The 26,768-nt window shown below is 43.5% G+C and overlaps 1 protein-coding gene across 3 annotated transcripts in view; it reads left to right on the top strand.

Moving 5' to 3' along the window:
• The window catches only part of DGKI (diacylglycerol kinase iota), a 397,841-nt gene that overhangs the window by 128,386 nt on the left and 242,687 nt on the right, over positions 1 to 26,768 (top strand). For all 3 annotated transcript variants that reach the window (XM_032483433.1, XM_032483435.1, XM_032483434.1), the window contains 2 exons: positions 14,021 to 14,129; positions 25,571 to 25,666. In XM_032483433.1, coding sequence (XP_032339324.1) covers positions 14,021 to 14,129; positions 25,571 to 25,666 — 205 coding nt within the window. The remainder of the gene's footprint in view (positions 1 to 14,020; positions 14,130 to 25,570; positions 25,667 to 26,768) is intronic.

Genomic DNA, 26,768 nt, shown 5'->3' with positions numbered 1-26,768 from the left:
AGGACACATATAGAGCATGAGGATCTGGATGGTGAAGAGTTAGTCGCTAGGGAGGTAGGAAGATGGAAGGGACATGTACACCTGTCCAGATTGGATGGGATGGGCACAAACCCAAAAGGGCTAATATAAATAAACTGGGCTGCAGTGAAGAGACCTGATTTCTCTTCCTGGATCTACCACCAACTAGCTATTTGACCTTAAGTAAGGTAATTTGTTCTCTACCTAGAACTTGGAGATGCAGCTGAGAGCCAAGTTGATCTCAGAGAGAATTTGGTAGAGTTGCAAATGCAACTCAAAGATTTGAAAAATAAGAAATGTGAGAAGAGATTGATGAGCCTGGACTTCCTTTCTCTGCTAAAGAGAAGGCTGAGATGTAGGTTGGTTTGTTACTGATTCTGGTTTATTGCACTAAGACAACCAGTCACCTGCTCTCTAGTCTCCAGGTGCCTTGACATCTCTTTTCTCCAATACCACATGCTCCTGGCTTCTTTATCTTTATTGTAAGTCTTGCAATCAGGTAGTGGTTTATTCTCTAACCTTGCTTTTAAGTAATTCCTTTACTGAAGTCTCTTCATCAGAACCATCTGAGGCGAATTCTCTTTTTTGCCAGGACCCTTCTCTCACTGATGCAAGTTGAGAAGACACAGCTATGCACCCTTGAGCCTCTCTGTAAACCTAGCCATTATGACCGGGGCTGACCTCGAAGTAGGCTGTAAGTTTTTGCCTCTAACCCACCCCCACCGCATCTACATTTACAATATTCTGCATTGTAGCTTAGGAACATTATTTTAACCACTTTGAATATCATTTGACTCTATTCCTTTGGGTCAGGCAGGTTTTTGCATTTCCTGAGTCGCCTTTGAGACTGTCCTTATGAAAGACATATCCTAAACTGTTTTCAGTTGACAAAACTGTGTTGGGTTATCTATTCAGTGATATTATCTGTTGAACAAAATTGTGGTGGGGGTGGCAAAGGTGCCAGGGTGATGGGAAATGGAAGGAGGTTGGGAACTGTGTTCTAGCATGGAAATGGGGAGGGAGGCTCTAAAGAGAAATGTTTCCTGTTGCTAGTTTTACTAGGAGAACCCTGTGGAAATCTAAATTCTTTCTCCTAAATTCTGTGGATTCCCAGAGGGCTTATGTTCTTAAGGTTATTTCTGTTCCCAGGCTCATGCTTTTTCTAAATTTGTTCAATTTCGGATTATCTTTCTATCCCAGTAGGCAGTCTATTCTGTATTCATTGACCTAGATGTAAACTTCAGCCCCTTCTTCAGTTTCCACATTCATAAAGCCCCACTGCCTTTAGGGCAGGAGCAGGCTTCCCTGAAGATGTAAGTGCAGGTGGGAAATACAGAGGGGGCAGCAAAGGAGGCGTTCCTATGGCAGCAATGCAACAACTTCCAGTGGAAATTAGACTGTGTTCCTACAGTGTCCTTCCACCCCCCACCCCCCACCCCCCCACCAGAGCATTTCACAGATCACTTCCAGCCCTGCAGGCCCAGGCCTTGTTCCATCCGCTCCATCCTTCTCTCTGTCTCCTTTGATGCCCCTTCTTCTCTTCCCTCCCCCACCCCTTCAGAGGAAATGCAAAGTGATGGGGCCTTCGGAACCAGACATCTGGCTCCAGTCTCGGCATTATTACTAATTAGCTTATATAAGTTACTTAAACTTTCTAATGTCAGTTGGTCCATCAGGAAAATGGGCATAATAAAATTATCCATTTCATAAGTTTGTTATGAGTATCAGGGGTGTTGTCGGCAGCCTTAAGTGAGTAGGCTATGGGGTCCAGCCTTAAGTGAATAGGCCGTGGGGCCCAGGCCCAATTTCACAATACCTTACACCTGCTAAGAGGTAAATGTACGCAAGCACCAGTAGCGTAAACACTACGCATGCGCCAGTTATGAGCCTTATGGACAAAGAAAGTAAAGGTACCGCATGTGCTAGCAGCATTATGTAGGTAGTATGGACAAAGAAATGAACAATGCACATGTGCGGGCAGAATAGATAAAAGCAAGACAAGTGCGCCACGCAGGGGCGCGCCATCTTGTTGAAATAAAGGAAAGTACCGAGCGCTGCCGCCACAGCCCGCCACGCGCGCCACCCGCGCCACCCGCGTGTATTGCAGTAAAGTGCTGTTCCGCTCCATGTCGGCTCCTCGCGCAGTCTGTTTTGCGGTATGGCAACTCCTTGCACATTTTTCCGGTTGGGCAGCGCACCTCCTGAATCCCTCTTCAGCCCCCCTCGGCTGACATTTGGCGTAGTCGGCAAGATGAAGTGAGTGCCCCTTCTGCTCCCCCTTCCTCTGACGGGGAAGCTCAGGTAAAATACAGATGCAAATGGAGCGGTTACAGCGCAAGGAAGAGGAACTCAAGCAGAGACTTGGGGCAGCAGAAAGACACCTGCCTCCAGTGGAACCTCCAGTTCCACCGCTTCTTCGTGAGCGGTAAACCCGGCCCCTCCCGTTGCACTGCATCTAAGACCAGTCCTGCAGCGGCAGCGGGTGGATCTGGTGGAACTCATGGCCCTTGCTGATTTCCTCCCGAACTAGGAGGAAGGCCAAGGCGTCCGGGACGTGGGGAACCCTGACGACTGGATGCTGCATGTTGGACTGATAGCCACTGGTCCTCTACAAATAAACAGCGGGTACTGGCACTAGTAGATACAGGAGCCGAAATTAAATTATTGTGTGGAAATCCAGATCGCTTTTGGGGACTGTGGGTTGATACAGAAGTGTATGGAAGCATGTAAATGTGAGTTAAATGAATGACTCTGACTTTGGGTATTGGCCGTTTGCCCCCTGCTACATATAAAGTGCATATATCCCCAGTAGCTGAGTATACCCTGGGAAAAGACATTTTGCATGGATTGCAAATACAAACTACTCAAGGGAAATTTTGCCTGAGAGTTTGCATGGTGAAAACAGTTGTACAGGGACACCCTCATGATGCAATTTGATTCTGCCACAGGCCACATGAATGGTGAATGTCAGGCAATATCAGTTGCCCAGGGGCCACAAGGAAATAGGACAGACTATTATGAAGCTTAAAGAAGCCAGTATAATTCGGGCTACGCATAGCCCATATAACTTTCCAGTGTGGCCAATGTGGAAGCCAGATGGCTCCTAGAGGATAACAGTGCACTATGGAGAACTGAACAAAGTCACTGCCCCGCAACCCGTGCACGCAGCTGTGCCAAATATAACAGACTTGATGGACCGGCTGTCCCATGAACCGGGTACTTGTCACTGTGGTTGAGAATATTTGTTGTGTTACTGCAGAGATAACTGCACAGCCCCACTCTGTGCCAAGGCCTGGTGGCCCAGGACCTGGCCACATGGAGCAAACCGGATAACGTTCGTTTGTTCCATTATATAAATGGCAGTGCTAACATCTGATTCTCTTTCAGATTTGGAAACCAGTGCCACAGCTCTGCGAGAAGCCCTGGCGGGCTGGGGGTGGGCCATGAACGAGGACAAAGTGCAAGCACCTGGATATTCTGTCAGATTCTTGAGTGTTGTCTGGTTGCGTAAGACAAAAGTGCTGCCTGAGACAGTGATAGACAAGATCCAGGCATGTTCCCGCCCTGAAACGGTTAAAACAGTTACAGACTTACTTGGGTCTTCCGGGATACTGGTGGGTGTTTATCCCTCATTTGGCCCAAATAGCTAAACCCCTTTATAAATTGATTAAAAAGAGAGATGTCCGGGATTGGACAGATGAGGCCGAACGTGCATTTGTAGAAACTAAGAGGGCAGTGGCCCAAGCACAAGTGCTGTGCACTATAGATCCAGACCTCCCTTTCTCGTTAACAGTCCGTGTGGACAAGATGGATATGATTGGGGCTTCTGGCAAAAAAACATGGGCAACGGAAGGTGCCCATAGGGTTTTGGTCTCAGCGGTAAAAAGGGGATGAATATTATTGAGACATAATTGTTAGCAACTGATGCATCCTTGATAGCCACTGAACACCTGATGGGGACGCAAGCGGTCCAGGTACAGACCACATACCCCATTGCAGGATAAATACATACATGGGCAAAGCAACCCCAATTGGGGACTGCACAGACCCCCAACTCTGACGAAGTGGGGTGCTTATCTGAAACAGAGCCCAATACACCGCTAGCCCCTTGGCTGCAGAGTTGCAGCAGGTGTTAGGGCCTATGGAGTTTGTTGTATCTGCCATACAGACACTCCCACATCAGGGGGTGGACTCCGCGCCTAGTCCCCCTGGGGAACGGCTTGATATTGTTGCGTCTGCCATACAGATGCTCCCACATCAGGGGGTGGACTTCAAGCCTAGTCCCCATCGTGAAGGGAAAGGGCCACCTCCTGGGGAGAACTGCTTAGTATACAGATGATTCTTGCAAGTCCGCCCACTCGGGTTGCAGTAGCACTGCACCCTGCCACTGAAGCCTTCTGGTATGAGCCCACTAGAGAAGTTATTGAGGGGGAACCTGCCCCACAGCAGTACTTGGAAGTCGGGGGAACCTGCCCCACATCAGTACTTGGAAGTCAGGGGAACCTACTCTATGGTAATACTTGTTCATATAAAATTGACAAGTCTAAGTCCCTTTTGTATTGACCAGCAGTTTGAATGTGAGGCCCCAAAACGCCCAGTGGGGTGGCTCCCCAAAGGGCTATGTGCCCACATCACTTGCAATGTAAATGCCTCTACTTGGTGAAATAGATGGCATTTGATTGGCACAAAACCCACCAACTTCCTGCTGCCAGGATACCTGTGGGTATGTGGCACCTACGGATGCTCATATCTCCTGGCTAAATGGACAGGGCACTGTACTTGGGGTAAAGCTTAACGGAGCACTCCTCAAACTGGGATCTGCTTCACACAGTGTTCTGCTTTATGGGCCAGGGTCCCCACGACCTAGGGGGTGGAGTGTGGGCAGCCTTAAGTGAGTAGGCCCCAGGGCCCAGGCCAAATTTCACAATACCTTACACCTGGTAAGAGGTAAATGTAAGCATGCGCCAGTAGCGTAAACACTACGCATGCACCAGTTATGTAAGCCTTATGAACAAAGGAAGTAAAGGTACGCATGCGCTGGCAGCATTCTGTAAGTAGTATGGACAAAGAAATGAACGATGCGCATGTGCGGGCAGAATAGCTAAAAGTAAGTGCGCCACGCGGGGGCGCGCCATCTTGTTGAACTAAGAAAGTGCTGAGCGCCGCCGCCACCGCCCGCCACGCGCGCCACCCGCTTGTATTGTAGTAAAGTGCTGTTTCGCTCCTTGTCCGCTCCTCGCGCAGTCTGTTTTGAGGTATGGCAGCTCCTCACACATTTTTCTGGTTGGGCAGCGCATCTCCTCAAATACTCTTAAGCCCCCCTCGGCCGACAGGTGTATAGTGGATGCCATGGGTTGCTGCCCATGTGCCTTCTCAGGACCACAGTGCTTATTTTTCCATCTTCGAGGATTATTGGCGGCTGATGGTCCACAGCTGAGCCCTCCCAGGCACTGCCTCTGGCTTAAGGGAATCTCTTGCCATGCTGTGCTCTCTCAGGGGGTGCCGTGCCCAGCAACTGGTTGATGGAGAGGTTCCAAGCCTTGTCTCCCCCTGGCTGGGACAGCTCTGAGGGCCCTTCCCTCCGCAGGACCTCACGTAAGATCACCGGAGGCTTCTGTTACAGCCGCATCACAGGTCTGCTTCTTACTTTGCCCATCCTTCTTCTGGCGCTCCCCCACATGGTCTCCAGGAAACGTGAAAACATCTGTTTCCAGCCGAAGACAAAGTGGTCAAAAAATGTTGGATGCACTCTAGGTGTCCGATAGGTTATGTTATTATAGTTGTTAGGAGAGGAAGATTGTGTATTTTGTGAAGTTCTCCAGAATGTTCCAGACACACATAAAGCTTCGCAACAGATTCTAATTAACAGTTTGAACCACGAGTAGTGAGAAGAAAACTATCCCAATGTTCAGCAGTGGCAAGGGGATTATTGTTTGATTTTTTTAAACGTTATTTTACAAGAGCATATTCTTACTAGCCTGCTCCAATTGAGGCAGAACCTTGTTTCTTAGTAATTGACTCTTGCCTGATGCTCCTGGGTACTGTAATTTTGTTGTCTCTGTATATTTGATTAATTATCCACAATTGATAGAGGTGCTGACAATTTATATCCCGTAAAGTTAGAGGTTAACCTGTGAAAATCTATGTGTCGTGATTTTATAGACCAAAAGAAGAGTTAATGCCACAGAGGCTGAGGTCTTATTAACCTGTGGAAAGTTAACTACTCTTACATCACATTTAGCAGTCTTTTTAGGCATTTCCTTCCTGAGTATTATAAATAATCAATCTGTAATACACAATTTCTTCTTTTTTTTAAATGGAGTTACTGGGGATTGAACCCATGGCCTCGTGCATGCTAATCATGTGCTCTGCCACTGAGCTATTACCCTCCCCTGCACAATATCTTGATTTTGCATTTGTCTCCCCTGTTTGATACCTCATTAATGAGTTAAAAAAACAAAAAACCGTTGTCAGATGCTCACTATCTACTTGTGTGAGAATGTTGTTTTTAACAGTGGTCTTTCATAGGGCTGTGTTTCTGTTTTAGTATCCCCAGCTTCTGAAGGGTAGAATTATGATAGGAAGGTACCCAAAGTTTCATGGGGGCAGTTGGAAAAGTGAAGTCGACATTCTGAAGTCAGCCAAACCCTGTCATACTACATCCTGATTTGGGGTCTAACTTTGAAGTGTGTATATTTAGTATTGAAGTATGTGTATTTGCCGGGTTAGCCATCACAGAGTACCCCGCGCTGAGTGTCTTAAGCAGTAGAAATTCATTATCTCATGGTTCTGGATGCTGAAAGTTTGAGATGAGGTGCCTGCCGGTTGGTTGCTGTTGAGGGCTGTAGGGAGAATCTGCTCCAGGCCCCGCCTCTGGCTGCTGTGGTTTGCTGGCAGTCCTTGGCTTTTCCTGGCTTGTAGACACATCACCCTGATCTCTGCCTTTATTTTCACATGGCATTCTCCTCTGTGTGTGTCTGTCCATATCTTCCCTTTTCATAAGGACATCAGCCATATTGAATTAGGGGTCCACCCTAATGACCTCATTTTAACTTGATTATCTCTGTAAAGACCTTATCTCCAAATAAAGTCACATTCTGACGTACTGGGGATTAGGGCTTCAGCAGATGAGTTTTGGTGGGGGGAGCTTAATTCAACCCCAAACAGTATGATTACTTTTTCTCCATTCCTCAGGATTACTTTTTCCCTCAACGGATACCTTAAGGAGAAGAATGTCATTAACTCTTGAGAGAATCCCAGCTAAGAAATCTCACTTAATTTCAAAATGAGGTTTATTGCCACACGCCACATCAACCCTATGCCAGCATTGCTTTAGGAATGTGCTGATGATAAATTAGGCTTGGGAAACACATCCCGTCTAACAGATGAGTTCACAAGTTCTCAGGGGCAGTTCGTTCAGCAGCCCGTCTGCTTTGCAGATTAAACAAGCAAACAAAATACCTTTTTGGTATTGAGTTCATTTACATGAATATCGTTAAATAATTCCAATGTCATTTGGATTGCATTTTTAAAAAAATATCTTCGTAAACTTGTCTGAGGGGACAGTGTGGTGCTTTTTAATTTTGCATTAGGCGGTTAGGGAAGTTGCGGAAAAAGAATGATTTCTTTGGCAACCACAGAATTATTTACCATGACTAGAAGAAGGGTCTTCTGTTTGAATAACCCCTTTGAACTGCCCATCGTATAGTGGAAGCTTGTTAAATGTTTACTGAATGAACAGAAGTGTCCGGGGAACTTAGAAAATGTGAGCGCAATCGAATGAGAAGCACGTGTTTATTCAGAGATTTACCATATACCTCACTTTGGCTGGATGCTGTGGGGGTGGCCAGTATGTGTATACAAGAGTAATTATAGTAGTGACTGTTCATTGTGCTGGTCGTGTGCCAAGCATCCTGCACACGTTAAAAAAATTATCATAGCTACTCTGAGTTGGATAGTGTTGTTCTTATTTTAAATATAAGGAAACTGAAGCTAGGAGAGGCCAAGCAACTTGACTGCATAGCTAGTGATGGGTAAGGTAAGGTGTGTTCTTAACCTGTGTGAGTGAATGCCTCCCAAATTGGCCTCTTTCTAGAAGCTTATGTTCTTGTAGAGATCAGACATTTATAATGAAAGCAATGACAAAATTAGCATGGTAGTATGGTACTGTATGTCTCTGTTGCTATTAAGTGTATCTGTCACCACTTCATACAGGTGCGGGGTTGTGTTACGGTTAAGTATGAACAGTCTGGAGTTAGGTGCCTGGATTCAAACCTCACTTGGACTTTTCCCATCTGTGTGATCTTGGACATGTAGCTTAACTGTTCTGTGCTCTACTTTTTTTAAATTATAAATGAGGGGATAACAAAAGTACCTACCTCGTTGTGAGGGGTACATAACATACGTAAAATGAAACAGTGCCTGGTGAAATGTACTTCCTGCCAGATGCTTCACAAAAGCCACAACTGATGGCGGTTTTACTCATTCTTGTATCCCATACATCTGGAACCATGCTTGATATGAAATAGACATTCAGTAAATACATTGTTGAATGAATAAATATGTTTCAATATGTAAATGCCAGGCCTTAGTCACATTAGCAGACGCAGTGAAGTCGTCACATGGCTGCACTTCTATGTAGAACAGTGATTCTCAGCCCACGAGTCACGTTCGAAATACCTGGAAGGCCTTTAAATACACTGATTTTCAAGCCCCACCACAGGCAAAGATTGGGCACCACTGTTGTAGAACCAAAGTAATGGCTACAAATGTACAGTAGTGCAGGTGCAATATGTTGAAGAATTAAAGCCAACAGTGATTTTCTGAATGACTTATAACCCTTAGGAAAATAAACACAACCTTTGTTTCAATAATAATTACATTCTTGAAAATTTCAGTATACATTAAGATGGTCATGTGTAAAATGAATTAAGATTTAGGCTCAAATAATTACACAAGGTTTATTTGCCTACATAAATCTGGTGAGATGTTTGGAATTCGTGCAGGGCTTGAGACAAGTTTTTACTGGGTGTACTACCCTTTGCAGGCAGCTTGTCTGGATCAGCCAAGAAGCACTAAAGGCTGCTTTGAATATAGGCAGAGTTAGTGTCCATTTATCAGGGAGAAAAACACCAAGGTGCACCGTAATTAAGGTCTTGCTGGCGGCACTTGGGGAGTTCAGCCAAGGTACAGAGTCACCTTTTAGGCAGCTGATTCTGTTTTCCAGAACAAGATGAGTCCAGCAGTCTCTCATATGTTGCCGGTCATAGGAGACCTCCTGGCTAAGGGGACCTCCTGAATCTCTGGAGTGTCCCTTCCCAGCAGGTAGACGCCTTGTTCTATTCTCACAGGTAGGTAGCATCATTCGGACAGGGAGTTGGCAAGATGGGGATGGGTTGATTCCAGGAGCCACACAAACCTGGAGTAAGAGTAGAGCCAGACTGAATTGAGAGAAATTTGCAAGACGGATGATGAGAGTATCCTGGCTAAATAACCACTTACTTTTATGTCTTTGCATAAATTAAAAAAAAATTCTCTTTATGAAGAATACGTACTGCACGTTTCTTTCAATAAATACATTACAAAGATATTAACACTATCATATGCCCTTTACAAATGTTGTAGCAATGGGATTCCATTTTCATGTTGGTCACAAAGCTGTTTTGATGTCTTTTAGGCTTCTTAACGCTGGATTCTGCCTCTGTTTGCCTTTATCTGTTAAAGAGCTGCTTTGAGGGATTTCTGGCCCTCTCAGGAAAGAATATCACTGAAATGCAAGGCCTGGGGTATAATTCAAATCATCCTAATCAGATTTCTCAACCCTTGATCTAATCAGCAAGCTGCTTTGCTTAGCTTCTTGGTCCAGTTCATTCATTAATTCAGAAAGCATTTACTGAGTATGTGCTTGTGTCCAGCCCTGGGCTAGAATGTAATAAGATTAGTAGATGAATTGAGCCCTGTCCTTTAGGAGTTTATAGTCTTATTGAATGAAGTGAAGCAAATAATAGAAGGCTATTTGAAATATATGATGGCTTGTGTACTTTAAATATGTTAAAGGTCTTTCATGGCAGGTAATTAACATTAATTGTGACTTTATGTGCCTGAAACTGCATTATGAAACGCTTTCTTTTCATATCTATTTCACAGTTAATATTACACTTCTCTTTTTCAATGCTTTTTTTTTTTTTGCCATTATAGTCATCCCTGACAAAATGTTGTTGTAAAATTAATAGAATCATTGGCATTTCACAGCTTTACTGACTGTGGGCTCAGGAGGATCCTGAGCAGGAGGAAAGAATGAGAAATGGAAACCCCATTGATTTTTGATTGGAGCAAATTGCAACATAAAGCCCCCCAACACACATCAGATTCTACCAGACTCTCAAATGTCATCTTTTACAACCAGGATGACTCCAAATAGAAAAATAACTTACACTGATTTTATTTGAGGTCTGAGAAATAGTGAAATTGCATTCTTATTTTGGAACAAAATGTGGATACATATATGAACTGTTGGGAAAGAGAGTTTTCTCCCATGGTTATTTAGAAGAATGGAGAGCTATAATCAGAAGTTACCTCCCACCACCCCACCACCCCCCGTAGTACCTCTATACATTTTTCCTATTCTCTTCCTTATCTAATGTCCTTTTGTGAGGCCCTTTCACAGTCATACACTGGCAGCCACTTTGATGTTTCTTACTTATTTTCCCCCAAATTAATGTTTGTTTGTGTAGTAGATATGCAATTTTCTTCTATTAATGTTACAGAAAACCAGCCTAAATTTGCATCCCCAATGAGGAATAAATAATCAACGAAAGCCCTTACTTAATCCTTTTTTATTCACAGGCTGGGAAGGAGTGTGATTTGACTGTAGTTTCATTGCAGGGCTAAGCTGGGATTAAATGTTTGTATGTCTCCTGTTTTACAGCCACAGTGCACTTCCAGAGACAGACATCCCTTGAGGCCTAAGTTGATTATTTGAGCAATTTTCCCCCCTCTCCTGGCAGTCCTCTTTAGGAAGAGTAATTGGGTTTTGGTGGTCAGTCTCCAACTTCTGATGAGTTAAATGCATTTGTCCTGTGGTTTCTACTGTTGAAAATAGAATTTTATTTCCTATCTTCTGCTTTCTTTTTTTTTCTGATCACAACTCTCTGTGGCTGTTCATGAAAAAAAAATGAAGGATTTATATTTTTCTCATTTACCTAAGATTTAGGAATTCTTCAGGTGTTCTAAGGCTTTGTGCGTAGGTACCATTTAGTGGGGTTTTTTGCTGGAACACTTAAATTTAGGTTGTGGGACTGCTAAGGAATCAAAGGTGGAACCTGTAGATTCTGGCCCTACAGAGATCTGACTTCCTTGTGGTAAAAACTATGACTCAGAATCACCATTTCAGGGTCCTTCAAAGCCAGAGAAAAGTCCTAATGCAAAACACTAAAGAAGTTCTTTGAATTCAGGTGGAAGAAAAATGCCTGGGGGGGTGAAGGCTCACCATATAAGAATCTTCCAGGATTCTTTTCTTGTGGCTCAACGAAATGGAATATACTTTGGAGGAAGGGGCCAAAATTGATGTTTTCATTGTTTGCAGTGATGACAGTGAGGAAGAAAAGAATACTGTGTCATCAGACTGTCATCATTAAAGGCCTGCATACTTGTAATGACTCTTTGGGGGGTTTTATAAAGCAAGTACATTGCCTGCTGCCCAGTAGGAACTCCTGAAAGTAGGCTGCCAGCAAGCTTGATATGATCACGTCCAACTACCAAAGATCTGTCCACTGTGTCTGGGACTTCCTGTGTAGGAATATGAGAGAGAGAGAGAGACAGAGAGAGAGAGAGAGAGAGAGAGAGAGACAGAGACAGAGAGAGACAGAGAGAGACAGAGAGAGAGAAAGGCAAAAAAGAAGAAGATTAAGAACAGGGCTGGCCGCTTGCTGAGCTCTCAGACATATTTGGTCCTTGATTATTGGCTGCACAATCCTAGATTCTTTCTGGATTCTACCCAGTCTTTTCTTGGGTTTTGGGACTGCTGTTCATCGTACTCCACTTCACAAATTCCATGTCTGTTGCAGAGATCAGTGAACAGTACAAGGAGATCATCTGCCTTCTAAAATCCAACAAAGCTTTTGGATTCTGCTTGGTTATGAGGGGATTCATCATATATTTGACCATCACTGTCTTCCTCTTCCCGTCTTATTGTCTGTATGTAGCCTTGTTCCTCCATATGAGGATCTGGGCCTCTCCTGTGGACTGGGTGCGTCTGCCGGTCCAGAGCCAGAGATGGCAGATTCTTACTGCAATGTCACATCCTGTGAGACAGGCTGCAGAGAGCTAATGGGGGTAAAGTGCGTCACCGAAGTGGCTGATGCTTCCGCTCGGGCTCCCCTGTGATGGGCCTGGTGGAGTTAGTGCCCCCCGACCTGCCCGAACATACTTGCTGTGTCAGCCTCAATAAAGAGGTAAACAGAGGCAAGCTTAAATGATTAGAAATTGAGTTTGTTTGGGAATGGCAGAGGAATTGCAATGTGGGATGCACAAACGTTGGAAGCTACAGGGCGAGTCTGTTGCTGGCTTGGAGCATGCTGTTCTTATGGGCAAGGGGAGCAAAGAGGGGAGAGTCCAGCCAGAACCCAAGCCGCAAGTTCACTGGCTTGAGGATGGACAGAGATTCTTGGTGGATGTTCATTGGCTAAGTGATACATTTCCGTCTCCTGTAAATCAATCATTTACTGGAAATTAGTCTTTTAGTTCTTAAGTTTTGTTTTCTGAAGGGCACATGCATGAGATTCCCCATTTCATATTCTCTGGTTCCATTTAAGATTAAAACCCTCTTACCTGCTCACAGAGCAGTGTGCAAACTCTAGTGACAGAAGGAAGCACCCGGGGACCGTGGGTAAGCGCAGATTCCTGGACCTCACCCTCAGACCCACTCAGGACTCAGAGCTGCAGCATCACAAGACCACCCCCACCCCAGCCCCGATTCTAGCTCAGGTGATTCCCAGAGCACATGTGGACACCTTTGGGAGGAGAGCTTCTCTCCCTTCCAGGGAGCCACTTCGTTAATCCACAAGTCAGCAGTCATGTTTAAACTCGAGACCGTCGTCTGACATTTCTGATGGAGCTGTTCAGAAATTGACCTTCTATTATTCATGATGATACCACAAGCTCTCCGTGGGCGATCCCAGCTTTCTTCCTTTATCTTGCTGTCCTTATTCTCTCCACTCCACTCTTACCTCTCCTCCTTTCCCTTTGCTCAGCAGTGGTCACTTTTGCTTGCTGAAGCAACTCCTTATCTTTGCAGACCAAGATCAGGCATGACTTTCTCCACCTCTCCTGATTCATTCCCTCCTTTCTGACCTGAATTCTATTATGTTCCACTCAACAAACCTAAAATCCAACTAACGTGTTTGGGATTTTTCTTACCATGAACCTTGGTAAGGTGTTGATCTTTCAGTATGTGCAATTTCTTGGCAGATACAAATCATTTTTTTCTCACTTAGAATCTCAAGCCATCTGTAGAAGTTCTCTGCAAGGGTCAGGGAGGATGTTCTTGAGGGACGCAAGAGTGAACTCGGGGCAGTAACCAGCTTGGCAAGCTCTTTGTTGGGAAAAGGAAGAATTCAGTGGAAGATCTCATGAGCCTACTTTTTTTGCTTTTAATTTCTGGCAGCTTTAAAATTGTCCAAGAATTGTTATCAGCCCAGTGTTGGGTCTGTTTGTGTAAACACAGAGACCTGCATTCTGCCCTCTACCCTGAATAGGGGCTGGCATTTTAGTTTCTAGTCCTGAAGCGATACTGCCCCAAGGTGGCCCTCTCAGTCTCCCTGCCCTTTGAGACCTGCCACCCTCTGTCTTCACCAAGCACTTTAAAGATAGATTCCAGGACCCTTGCAAAGGTTTTCACATGTGGAAGACCAACTCAGGAATCGTTTCTACCCCACGGGAAGTTTTTAGCTCTGGATTACCTTCTGATGTTGGTTTTTCTTTGTGTTTTTTCTTCTTGCTGCAGGAAAGCAATCTCCCGGGCAGGCCTGCAGCACCTGACTCCTGCACATCCCCTCAGCCTTCCTGTGGCAAACGGTCCAGCGAAGGAGCCCAGAGCGACTCTGGACTGGAGTGTAGGTGTCGGCTGTGTCATTTAAACATCATTCAGTTGCATGTGTGTCTCTCTCATTCTCAGGATTTCTAGAGCCACCAGCAAGACTTCCTTAATAATTTTCAATACTGTTTGCTTGCCCCATCTTTAGGTATCTAAACCGTAGCTCCACTTCCAGATTCCTAGGAACATAGCTCCTTTATCTGAAGTCAGACATATTGAATACTAAAATAAAAACTTCCTGAATCATTTGAAGCCTTCTTGCCTGGGTTTGCAGCTGTGAGACAAAAAGCACCTCTGTGCACATGCTTTATGGTTCCTGCCAAGCTGGCGATGAATAGAGTTTACTCTTAGCAACGTCACAAAGTCTAAGCTTGATTTCCTTAGCTCAAGATGCCCTTGTCTTTTTTGGTGTTTTTTCTTTTCCTTTTTCCCCGAGAGAGGATGACCTCACTTTACATTGCAGGCACTCCATGTCCTCCTGTTTGCTAAACTTCCTCCCCTGACCCAAAGGGAGATGGGTCTAGTATCAGTGGGGTGGTGATACTACCTGATTTTAATGTTTAACCAAAAGACCTCTACAAAAGCGATTCGCTTGAGTTGCGGATTGCAGCCTGAAATTCTTAAGTCAGTTAGGATACATTTATTGAGGTCTTTGGTGAGTCAAGTTCTTGGTTGAAGACACCTCTAACTGAAAGGTGTTGTCCCTTTTTGATGGCATGTAAGACACAGTATGAAGACAGAGGGAGGGCTGCTCTGAGATTCTGACGGTCTGGCCTTGATGATGAATTTTGCTTTGCATTCCCGCTTGAGTTGAACAGAGGGAGTAATCCATGTTCTTTTCCTTCCATGAGAAAGACCATGCAGGGCTGGGGAAAGAAGAGGTGTTTTTAAACTCCATTTAATATATTTTTAGCACCGATGTCATGATTTAATGTCCTTTTATACTATCATATCTCTCCCTCTTTCCCAAGAACACACTTATTAATATCCTTATTTTATATTCTGGACACATAGCAATGTACGCAGTGTGTGAAGCATCTGGCAAAGACTGGGTTTAACTGAAGTGCAACTTCTTCCTTGATGGAGTGCCGAGACTCAGCTAGTGTCTGTGCACGTTGGGCTGGTGTTCAGGAAGAATGTTCCTTTCTTGGAGTTTCCCTTTGTTCCAGGACAGTTATTTAATAAACTCTTAAATTGCAAGAGAGTGTAGAATATATTTACACCAGTGTTTACATAATTAAAAAGAATTAAATGTATAAACAAACAGATAAATAAAATGAAAGAGGGATATGCATGGACCAGTGATGAGAGTGTGTAAAAAGAAAGTTAGTTTAATATTCGTGATGTTCCAAATCCTCTGATCTAAAGTAGCAGGACCCTATTTGAGAGGCAAGATTCTATTTGAGATGCAAGAGAGTTCAGATCATTTAGATAGAAAGGCTCATTAAATCATTTCTCTGCCCCTTGTGTGGCATCAGTCAAGCCTCTTGACTTCTTTCAACCTCAACATCCTCACCTGTAGATGGGGACAACTGTGACCCCTCCCTAAGGGGGACTTCATGACTGTTGCTAGGATCAAAGGTGACAGCGAGTGTAGAAGTTCTCTATAAACTGTGCAACCTGCAGGTTTATTTATTCAGAAGTAAAGTAATTATGAATTCATTAATTCATCGATGTTTGTCAAGTACCTGCTTTGTTCTAGAATCTTGGGATTCTGAGGTGAGGAAGATACGGTTTCTGCCTTGAAGAAGCTTCAAGTGCAGTGGGCAGAAAAGACATGGACAGCTTAAAATGCAGAGTGGGGATGCCTAGAATAGAGGAGACAGAGAACAGCATGGAGTGTGAGGAGGGGCGCTCCATCCCGTTGGATGTTGGAGATAGTTACTGGAAAATGCTTTTAGAAAGAAATTCCCTTCCTGAGCTGAAGCTGGACTAGAAGGCGTTATTTTTCTGATTCCTGTAAAGAGGTGTGCACTCTAATGTTTCATCAGAATGGTATTTTGGGCTGGTGGTGGGAGGTGCAGTGCATGGTGGGGGAATAGCGGACAGGAAGGAAGGCTGGGTCTGTGCATAGCTGATCTTCAAGCTCCCCTCCCCTTTGGTTGTGACCACCCTGTCTTAGTGGCCTGATGAATTATCATGGTGACAGGAAACACTTCACCAGTGGAGGGAAAACTGAGGGCTAATTTAGAGGTCTGATGTGGTAGAAGTTAGAAGATGTGACTCTGAAAAAAAACCATCATTGCTGTTAGCAAACAGAAGCCAAAGAGTGACCAGCCCTACACTTCTTTGTGATCATGTAAAAGATTTTTCTCAGAAGAGAGGAAGAAGCAAATTGTTAAAAACATTTCAAGGCCTTTTTTTTTTTTTTTTTTAAAGCTGTGACTTGCCCATTCTTCCAAGTTTTTGGCTTTACACCAACTTTACTTATGTTACTTTCGCTGGCCCACTTGTTTAAGAAACTAACCAGGATTTAAAGTGTAAGACTAATCCTTGGGCTTGACCTGCTGCCATTTCTTTTATTCCACCTCCTTGTCTGCTTCCTTACAGAAAAGCTGCCCGACCACATATCTTCCATTGGCCCACTCTTCTGGACTAAACATATTAAAATGATCAATCTTTACCTATTCACTGTTACTATTTATTGAGCACTGATTTGGCTTGGAGCCTCTCAAGAGTCTCCCAAATGAGGAGAGTGGCAACAATTTTTTAAAATAACATTAAAAAAGGAGGAGCTTCAATGTCTTGCCTTTGGTGAGGTAGGGGCCCCAGGAGAGCTAAAGGATGCTTCTGGCATAACTGGGGTGGAGAAGGGCTACTGAGATTGCCTTGTTTTGCATTGCACCCCCTTGACTCTCGGGTTGACATTCTCTTCACTCCCTTACCGCTTGGCCCAGGGGATGAGGGGTTGTCTCAAAGGCCTACAGTGTTCTGATCCCCTGACTTGTGTCACCTCCTCTCTCCTCGTTTCACCAGTGAGAAAACAGATGCAAGAGCTGTTCATGGTGCGTCTGCAGTTGCAAGACAAATCAGGGTGGACCTGGAATTTGGATCTTTGTCCTCAGGTTTCTATTTATCGTAGCATCCCCAAAGGACCCTGTCCTGACTCCAGCATGTGCCAGAGTCTTCAGAAGGCGCACAGTTGCTTCCTAAACATCCTGTTGCTAAGGGCTTTGAGGAGTGGCTGGCTTGTACGGTGCTGAGACCCTGGGGAGCCCAGGTTGTAGGCACCTAGGTTGTAGGCACCTGTGTGTTTTGGCCGGGAGAAGACTATTGCGGGAATCGGTTTTTATGCTTTGGGTACATAAACTGAATAATTTCCTTTAAGTGTTCCATCGTTATATTCTCATTTCCCTACTCAGTGATACACAGTCTCTCTCTCTTATTTTTTGCCTGTTCCTCGAAGTCCAGAAACTTCTCTTTTGCTCAAATAGTTTGTTATGACTTCTAGGAGTCTCTGCCCCGCGCACTCGTTTCCTTGAGGACCCTTGGCCAACCTTTACTCCTGCTGCCGTGCACAGGCCTTTCCCCCAGTGCATGTCAGGGCTAGAACCCTTACTGGTGGGGGGCAGTCAGATCAGGGTCTCCTGCTGACCACAGTGGACAGTCAGCTCCACCCAGCATGAACACTGCTGTTTCCTACAGAGATGTCTGCTCTTCTCTGTCAGGCTATGCTCATCTTTTTAATTGAACTAGTTCTGTTTATTTTGTTTGCTTGTTTCGATCCCTCATAACACCTCTCCCCATCGAGCATTGTCATAGAGCCAAATTCATGGTTTTTGGTTGACTTTCTTACTCGAGGTCCTAGTTAGATTTCAGGCACTTTGAAGAGAGGATCGATGTCTTCTGCTTGTTGTTTTGGTCTGCATAGTGGACAACAGAGCCTCGTGGACCCAGCAGCTGTCTTAACAGAGGTCAGGGACTAGTTGATTACAGCTTTTTTGCTCCATCAGCAAGAAGGGGACATTGCACTGAGAGTTGATGGGCACTCAGATAATCTCTAGTTCCCGAAAGGCTTTGGTAGACACAAGTCAAAAGCCTGTTTGAGGAATAAATGGATTTATGCTACTGAGTCCCAAGTAACGCTTCTTAAACGTCGTTCCTAATCCAGTGCACTGTGTTAAATCTTAAAGCAGACACAGCTTTCCATCTTCTCGTTCTTCCTGTTGGCATCCTCTCTTCCCTTTCATGGTGACAACCTACGGGGGCTGCTCCCTTTGACTCCATGCCATGAACGTCAGCCAAGCCAGTTTTGGGGAAAACAAGCTCAATTGCTAGAAAGGAAGGGAGTAAGGCTCAAAAAGGAAAAACAGTCTCATCTCCTGGGCTGGAATCCAAGCTTCCAACTTAGAGTGAATTAGCCCGCTTCGAAGTGAGTCTGTTGCACAAATAATGCGTGTCTTCTCTTAAATGTCACGTGCATTTAAGAGATGTCCTGCAACGGAGACTTAATTTGGGCTTAGAGACTTCTTCCTTGTTTTTAATGTTATAGCAGAGGACATAGGAGGTGGGTCTTCACTGTGCCCACTGTTCTGTAATTTGCTTGTGCCCATTACACAGCCTAAACAACTCCAAAGCAGTAGTGGAAAAGCCACCAAGATCTTTCTTAAAAAGCGTATTGGTTTTAAACCTAGCATCCTTGATTTCAATGCACTTTCTCCTTCCTCCTTGGAAAATTTCCTCCAATCCTGAAGTCTGTAGAAAGCAGAGCGTTGGCACAAACAGAGCCAGATCCTAAATCAGACCACCTTTCCTTTCCTGTAACTGATAATGCAGAGAAAAGAAGTGCTTTCTCCTAGGCAGGTCCAGCATAGCACAGTTAGTGCACGGCCTCACTGTTTGGTTCAGGGACAAGATTAGGGTAACAGAGTCTTCATGCGGGATTGGTTTAAACTGGGGCATGAAACTAGGTCATCTTATCTTTGGAGACCTTGAAGGAAGAGGCAGGTGTGTGTGTGTGTGTGTGTGTGTATGTATGTATATGTATGTGTGTGTGTGTGTACCCGTATGCACGTGTGCATGTTCTCATTTTAGTCTTGTTTCAGATGGCAGGTCCCAGCAGACCTGTGCCTTCCTTACAAGCTCCAGGCCTCCGCTCTTTTACCTTCCGGTTTGGATGTCATCACCAGCAGTGACTCCTATCTAGTATCTTTCCCCTCTTCAGAAAGCGTTAAGTCAGATTAATAAAATTATCAGATGGCTGGAGGAACTGACTATACATTAGTGAAGGTCCTGGCCCTGGTCAGCCATGTTAATAGTGGGACAGAACTAGCATGACTTCATGCACCCTCATTAGTCATTTATTTTCTAAACTTGTGAGAACTTTAAATTAAATCGCACTGGCTGTGGAGGTGGGAATCATAGACTCCTACAACCTCACAGGTCAGTGAGAAGCATCTAGGTTTAACCTTTTGCCTCTTGGCAAGGGATTATCTACACTAATCTTGTGGAACAGAAATGTAGATAAGCCATAAACAGTCTAATTTTTAGTAATCACATTATAAAAAAGTGAAAAGAACTAAGTAAAATTAATTTTAGCATCATATTTTGTTTAACCAGATATATCAAGTGTTACTGTTTCAACATGTAATCAATATAAAAGTGATCAGTGAGAGGGTTCACATTCTTTTTTGTACACTAAATAATTCTTCAGAATCTGCTGTGAATTTCACACTAAGGGTACATCTCAATTGAGGCTAATCACATTTCAGGTGCTTAATAGCCATATGCTTATTGGCCAGCACAGATCTAAACCATGCAAGACAGATTTTACCTATTATTATCTTGAAGCTTTTCGGGTGGAGACAGTCCAGATTTTTTTTCTCTTTCTGATTTTGTCAGGATATTTACATACGATACGTATTTATAATTTTCTTATTCTTTCAAAACATTTTTACCAGCAGATGTCTTCATTTTGTGCAGATTATTTGCTTCGGGCATCAGTGTAGTCTGTTTGCGTCATTCAGTCTACGACACTCTCCTTCTACAACGTTCATCTTTTTACCTGTTACTATTACTAAGACTTCAAGGAGAACTTGAGAGCAAGGAATCATCTACGTCTCTATCTACACAGGTGGATCTCTACTCTTAGGGGCTAGATCTATCCACATACATCTACAGCTGTCCATAGAGACTTGTTTCCGCACTCACTAATACAGAAGAAATGTCCTCTTTATTTAGAAGTATGAGAGCTGTTTTTTCTGTCTGGCCCAGATGGAGTTGTGTACTGTTTGAGATGGTGTTTCAAGATATGTGTAGAGAAGAGAGAAAGAGGTAGCTCAGTGGGAAGAATGGAATAAATAAAAGCATGGCACAGAAAAGGAAAATATGACTATATTTAGGGAAGAGTGACAAAAGAGTAGGCTGTAGGAAGGTGAATAATGCAGACAGCTTGGTACCATTAATGAAAGGTCTAGTATGTGGGATTAAGTTTGGATTTTGTTTTATAAACAATAGAGATTTTTTTTTAGCGTCCTGAGTAAGAGAGGCATAATCACAGCTATGTTTTAAGGGAGTTAATTTTAAAGCAGTGTAAAATATCAGAGAGAATGCCAGAAGTAGACGTCGGAGCAGAAGAAACCATGGCTTGGAGATTAGACATGCTGTTCAGTGTATGGGAAATAACTTGGGGGTAGACGTAGACAATGAAAGGAAATCCAGACAAAACTGTGAGCAAAGAGAAGAGGCCCATATTAGTTGGTGTAAACTAGGCTGCAATAAATAATATACTCAAACATATAAAGCCTCAATACAGGAGAAGTTTATTTCTCACTTGTGTAACAGACCAGGACTGTTCCAGTTTGGGTCAGGTGTAGGCCCTGTCCCACACAGTCATTCAGCAACCTAGACCCACAGTTGCTCTTACATCTTCATCAGAATGCTCCTAAAATCATCCCAAAGGCCAACTTCCCAGGTAACCAGTATGGGAAAAGAGTACTGAGGAAGGCATGTGGGAGGTTTTAATGGGCCAAGTCTAAAAACAGTACACCCCACTCCTGCTCATGTCCCATCAGTTAGAACTTGGTCACGTGGCCACACCTAACTGCAAATGAGACTGGGTAATAGGATCTAGTTGTGTGTTCAGGAAGAACTGAAAAATGATTTTGGTGAATGACTAGCAGTCTTGGCTACAAAGACCCAGGAGAGAAACTTGGATAATTTCAACATCCATGGATTATGAGGGAAGAAAGGAAACTGGAGAGTAACCACACCAATAATAATAATAACTATATGGAACACCAATTAATTTCTCATTGGGGGCAAGGCATTGAATTTTATGAATTTTCACATTTAAACATCACTGTGTTCTTGTGAGGGAAATGTGATGATTATTACAATTTTAATGGTGAGTAAATTGAAATCTAGGGAGTTAGAGAGATGCTAGATCATAGAGCTGGTAGGTAGCAAGTCTGTCTGACTCCAAAGCTCATGTTTGTTAATATTGAACTAGAGAAGGATTCATCAGGAATGTAAGAAGAAAACCACAATAGTTTGTCTGTTCATGTGCGAGGCCACCCAGCTGGATACCTTTATGCAGAATTCAGGAGTTCCCAAGTCCACCCTCATGTGCGGGTTCTGGAATCCCCAAGACCACACCCATATTCAATAATTCATTAGACGGACTCATAGAATTTACTGAAAGCTGTTGTACTCACATTTACAGCCATTTACGGTGAAAGGATACAGATTAAAATCAGCCAAGGGGAGAGGTGCATGGTGTAGAGCCCAGGACAGTTCTACACAAGGAGCTTCCATTTGTCTTCTCCCAGTGGATGGGTCAGTGCTAACTTCTCCCAGCAGTCATGGTGTGACTCTACATATAGCATATTGCCAACCAAGGAGGCCATCTGAACCTTGGTGTCCAGAGTTTTAATTAGGGCTTGGTCATGTAGATATGTTTGATTACCTGCATGGTTGACCTTAGTCCCTTGCCCCTCTGGAGGTTGAGCTGATATATGCCCCACCTTAAGTTGTTGCTCTTTTAGAATATCTGGCATGGCCCAAGGTCACCAGGTTATCAGGTAAGACAGTCCAAGCACTTAGACAGATTACCTTCTATAGGAAGTTGAGAGCAAAGGCCAGAACTCTCTCTGGGTAAAGTTACATCTTTGCTTGCACAGATGTACAAGGAAAGGACGAGACGTGGGGAAAATGTAGTCTAGCAAAAGGTGTGCTTCGTGTTTTTCTTGCATGATTTTTTTTTCTTGCATGCCTCTTTTTAAAGATTCTGCTGCTTTTGTGATTTAAAAAAACTGTCATGTCTCTTAGGCATCCATGTTTACTTTTTATAGTTTATGACTCCAAACTAATGGACAGATAAAAAATAATTATCCTTTCTACTCCTTGGAATTGTGTTTAACAGAAATGTGGTTCATTCCTTGATTCTTAGTCTTTCACCTTTTCAGTTCCCCAAGTTTATCATCTGCTGTTTGCCAGGTACTAAGTTAAGTGCTGGACCCTTAATGTTTGCAGGAAGCTTAGAATCTAGCATAAGGGGGAAACATGAATCAAATAATCATGCCAGTGAGTGAGTAATTGCCAGCCGGGATAAACAATGGGAAGGAAACATGATTTTAAAAGAGAAACTAACAAAGTAACTTGACTTCAATTTAGGGGTCAGTGATGGCTTCTTTGAGGAAGTAACACTTGATCTGGTGACCAAAAGGTAAATAGAAATGAGCCACATTAAGTCAGAATGGAGAGGAATAAGCAATTTGGACAGGGTAAACAGAATATGCAGGGAACGGTCTTTGATGTGGGGACATTTGAACAGAAGCCTAGATGAAATGAGGAATTTGCAGTGCAAGCAATTTTTAGTCAGGAGAGCAGCAAATTCAATGCACCTGAGGTGAGGGCTTAGTGTGCTTGAGAAATACAAGGAGACCAGTGTGATTACAAGTTGGTGACTGAGACAGAGACAGAAGACGAGGTAACTGGACAGGAAATGAGATTGCAGAGAGACGGGAAAAGAAGTCAGAGAGGCTGTCACGGACTAGGTAAGTGTGAACTTTGCACTTTTCCAAGTACAGAGATAGCCATTGAAGAGTTTGGAGCAGATTAGTGATTTGATTAGATTTACATTTTAAAGCAATTATTTTGGTTTCTCTGTGGAGAACAGACCTTGGGAAGGCAAAAGTGGAGCTGGGACACCAGCGAGGGGGCTTTTGGGATGTTCCAAGCCAGAGATGATGGAGGACCAGGTGTTAACAGCAGAAGTGATGAGTATTAATTGGGTTTCATATACATTTTGAAACTAAAGTCAGTAATATTATTTCTTGAGCCCAATCCCATCAGACTTCTTCCTTCTCATTCTACTGTTACTACTTTTGTCAAGAGTATCAGTAACTTCACATGTTCCCGTGGCTAAATCCAATGGTCAATTCTCAGTCTTCAGCTTTTGACACAGACCTTCTTCTAGGGACTTTCTTCCTGGAAATGCTATACTCTTTGGTTTTCCTTGTACCTCAATGGCCACTCCGTCCCAGTCTCCTTTGCTGGATCTTTCCCACATTTCCAAACTCTTAAGTATTGAGGTGTCCCACAGCTCAGTACTCAAGAGTTTTACATCCACATTCAGTTCTCATGGCTTTAGATCCCATCAATTAACGGTTGCTTCCCAAATTATTCATATAGTACCAACCTCTTCTTTCAACTTCAGTAGACTGAACATCTCCACTTGAAGATCTAATAAGCATCTCAGACTTTTGCATTTTCAAAACTGAACTCTCATTGCAGTGATCATTTCATAATGTATACAAATATCAGATAACTATGTTGTACACCTGAAACTAATATATTGTATGTTAACTATAACAGAATTAAAAATAAAATAATAAGAAAGTGAATTCTTGACTTACTCCCTAAATCTGTGCAACTAACCTTCTCCCTGACTTTTTAGTAACTGCTATTTCCATTCTTACAGTTGCAAATATTTGCTAAAAGCTTCAGATTAGTTAAAGCAGACTCTCTCGGGGTGGGATGGAACCTAGGTATTCTTCAAAACTCACCAGGTCATTTCGTGAGGAGTCAGATTTTAGAACCGTATGTTCAATCCACAGTGGCAGGAAGCTTCCATCTTTTTCCACCCTCTTCCCTTACAAAGGCTGGTCTTTCTAATCAGATCCCACTGATGAGCGAGGTGGTTAATTTAGCCGTCCTAGTGCCTGGATCGGAGGCAAGGTGTATCAGCAAGCCTCTGAGTGATTGCAGGGGCTATGCAGGTGCAGGGGGCAAACAGGTCCTAGCGAGGCTGAAGCCGTCCAGCCCAGGGACTTACGAATGTGCTTGCAAGTCCCTGACTCCCGGGGCTTGCCTGCTTCTGCCTACCTTACCTGACCTATCAAGGCTTAATTTCTGGACTGCTTAGACTGGTGTTACGAAGGATTTTTTTTTTACCTTTTTCCCACTGTAACATTTTATCTTTGCTTTTTGAAAGAGTTGACAGGATTTTTGCTGTTAAGTTTCCCTAGTATTTGCTGCTTGAATTATCTAGTTTCCATGTTCTCTGGTAGATTTTACTTCATGGATTTATCACACTTACCCAGTGCCTGGCACCAGTGGTGTGGAATAAATGTTTACTGAGTTAATTAAAGAATAAAAGAATGAAAAGGGATTTTATTCTATAAATGGCTATAAGTTAAAGTTGGATAAGTTCCCAGCAGTAGAATATTTCAGTTTGTGGGGAGTGACTTTTTTAGGATACCTTAGCAAAGAAATGGCTTTTAATTAAATAATTATTTGTATATTGTTCTCATCCATCAATATCTGAAACTTGTAGGGTTCCAAACCTACAGCTGTTCTGTTTGCCACCACAAGTATGTGAATATTTTTAGAAGCAGGGAAATCATTCAATTTGAAAAATTTAGAATTCGGCAAAGGCCCTATTGAACTGGTTAAAAAAAATGTTTGAATTAGTAGAAACTTACTATGCTTTGACTACACAGTGACTGAAAACTGAGTTTTAAGAAGCCCCTTGTTTAGAAATACGATTTACTCATTACTGATATAGATTTTCAGTCTTTAAAATACTTTACTATTACTATCCTTCTTAGCTAATTTGCTAAGGAAAGGCAACTTCTAGTAGAATTTTGGTCTCAATTGTCATGGAATCTGCAGTGGGCCTGGATAACTAAGGCCCTACGTTGAACAACCCGAGGGATTTTTCCTCATTTGTTTAATATCTGTTTCAAAGGTGACCACATCCATGGATAATGCATCTAGAGACCTAACGTCTTAGTTATTGCTCAGTTTTTCCAAACACCTTTTTCCATTTCTAGAATTTTGCTAGGGCCAACATCAGCAGAATTTCCAGAGGTAAAATGAGAGGCGTTTAGACCCCTTGTGTTCCCGAACTTTCTTGCATCCAGAATTTAAATTTGAGATCTCCCCCGCCCCCGCCCCCCTCTAGCTCCTTTTATGCCTGAAAAGAAAATTGAAGTCAGGTGGGTCTTGTCCTTCCAGGAGAATGCCGTGAACGGGGAGCACCTGTGGCTGGAGACCAACGTCTCGGGAGACCTGTGCTACCTGGGCGAGGAGAACTGCCAGGTCCGGTTCGCGGTGAGTGTGCGCCTCCGACCTCTGTGTGCGGACCTTGCTGGGGGGAGCCTTCCCGGTGGAGTCTGAGGGCAGTGGGGGTCCCTACGGCTGGATTTCCAAGGAGGTTTGAAAGAGCCTGTCCCTTGTGAGAGTTGACAGAGTTTATCAAGTTAGCATGGTTTTCAGGGGGTCAGTTCGAATGGTTTCGGGTTTTTTTCTTGGCTGTGCAGGCTGAAACTTGGGATAATGTGCTCCATTCCGATGATACCCAGGGTGTCTTTCTGTTTGTGTGTTGCGGGTGCAGGGGGGGTGAGTGTGCCTGAGGGGATGTCTCTCAGAAAGGGGTGTCTGTGTCTCTGTGGGAGGGGGCTTTCTTCGTAAGGGAGTGTGCAGGGTGGAGGGTGAAGTTGCGGATGGGTACGAACACCTGTCTGGTGGGGGGTGTAGGCTCACAAGTAATTCAGACTAAGCTCCAGATGATAAAATTCTAGAAACTGTATAAATGATCAGCAGTCAACTATGTTAAGAGTATCTTTTTGCTTTTTAAAATTTGCTTTGTCCCTGTTTGGAACAGTCTGTTTAAATGTTAAATCCTCTTTATGTTCTGTGAAAAGAGCATGGTTGCCAGGCAGTAAGTTGGGAGGAACTAAAATTTTAGTGTTGAGAAAGTGAACTGAAAATTTTTGTGTAGTTTAAAAGTATGGGTCCGAAAAGAGAGTCATGGGAAACTTAAAATAGTAAAGAAGAAAGAAAAGATGTATTTGGGGAGAGGGGGAGGAAATGGGCATCATAATTGACATAATATTTGTTTCTTTTGGTTGTGTTTATTATGTGAAAGAAAGATTTGGGGCAAAATGTAGAACCTAGGAGTTGCAAATGAATATATTTCTATTAATAACAAGTAAGGAAGAAATTAAGTTTCTGCTAAAGTTTATAGAAGAATATAGCCCCCGGGACTTTTATCAAGCTGCCTGAAATCACAAAGCTGGGGAACGAAGATCTTTAAAAATCCCGCTAGCTGTTTGACGCCTAGTTTAGAGGTTTTGTTTGGAAAACTTTATGGGAGTTTTGGAAGACCAATTTCTGTTTGAGGTTGAGAATAATTGTCTGTTAAAGGCCCAGC

The sequence above is a fragment of the Camelus ferus genome, chromosome 7 (assembly GCF_009834535.1).
Source record: "Camelus ferus isolate YT-003-E chromosome 7, BCGSAC_Cfer_1.0, whole genome shotgun sequence".
Taxonomy (NCBI): Eukaryota; Metazoa; Chordata; class Mammalia; order Artiodactyla; family Camelidae; genus Camelus; species Camelus ferus.
This window is presented reverse-complemented; position numbering and strand designations above follow the sequence as displayed.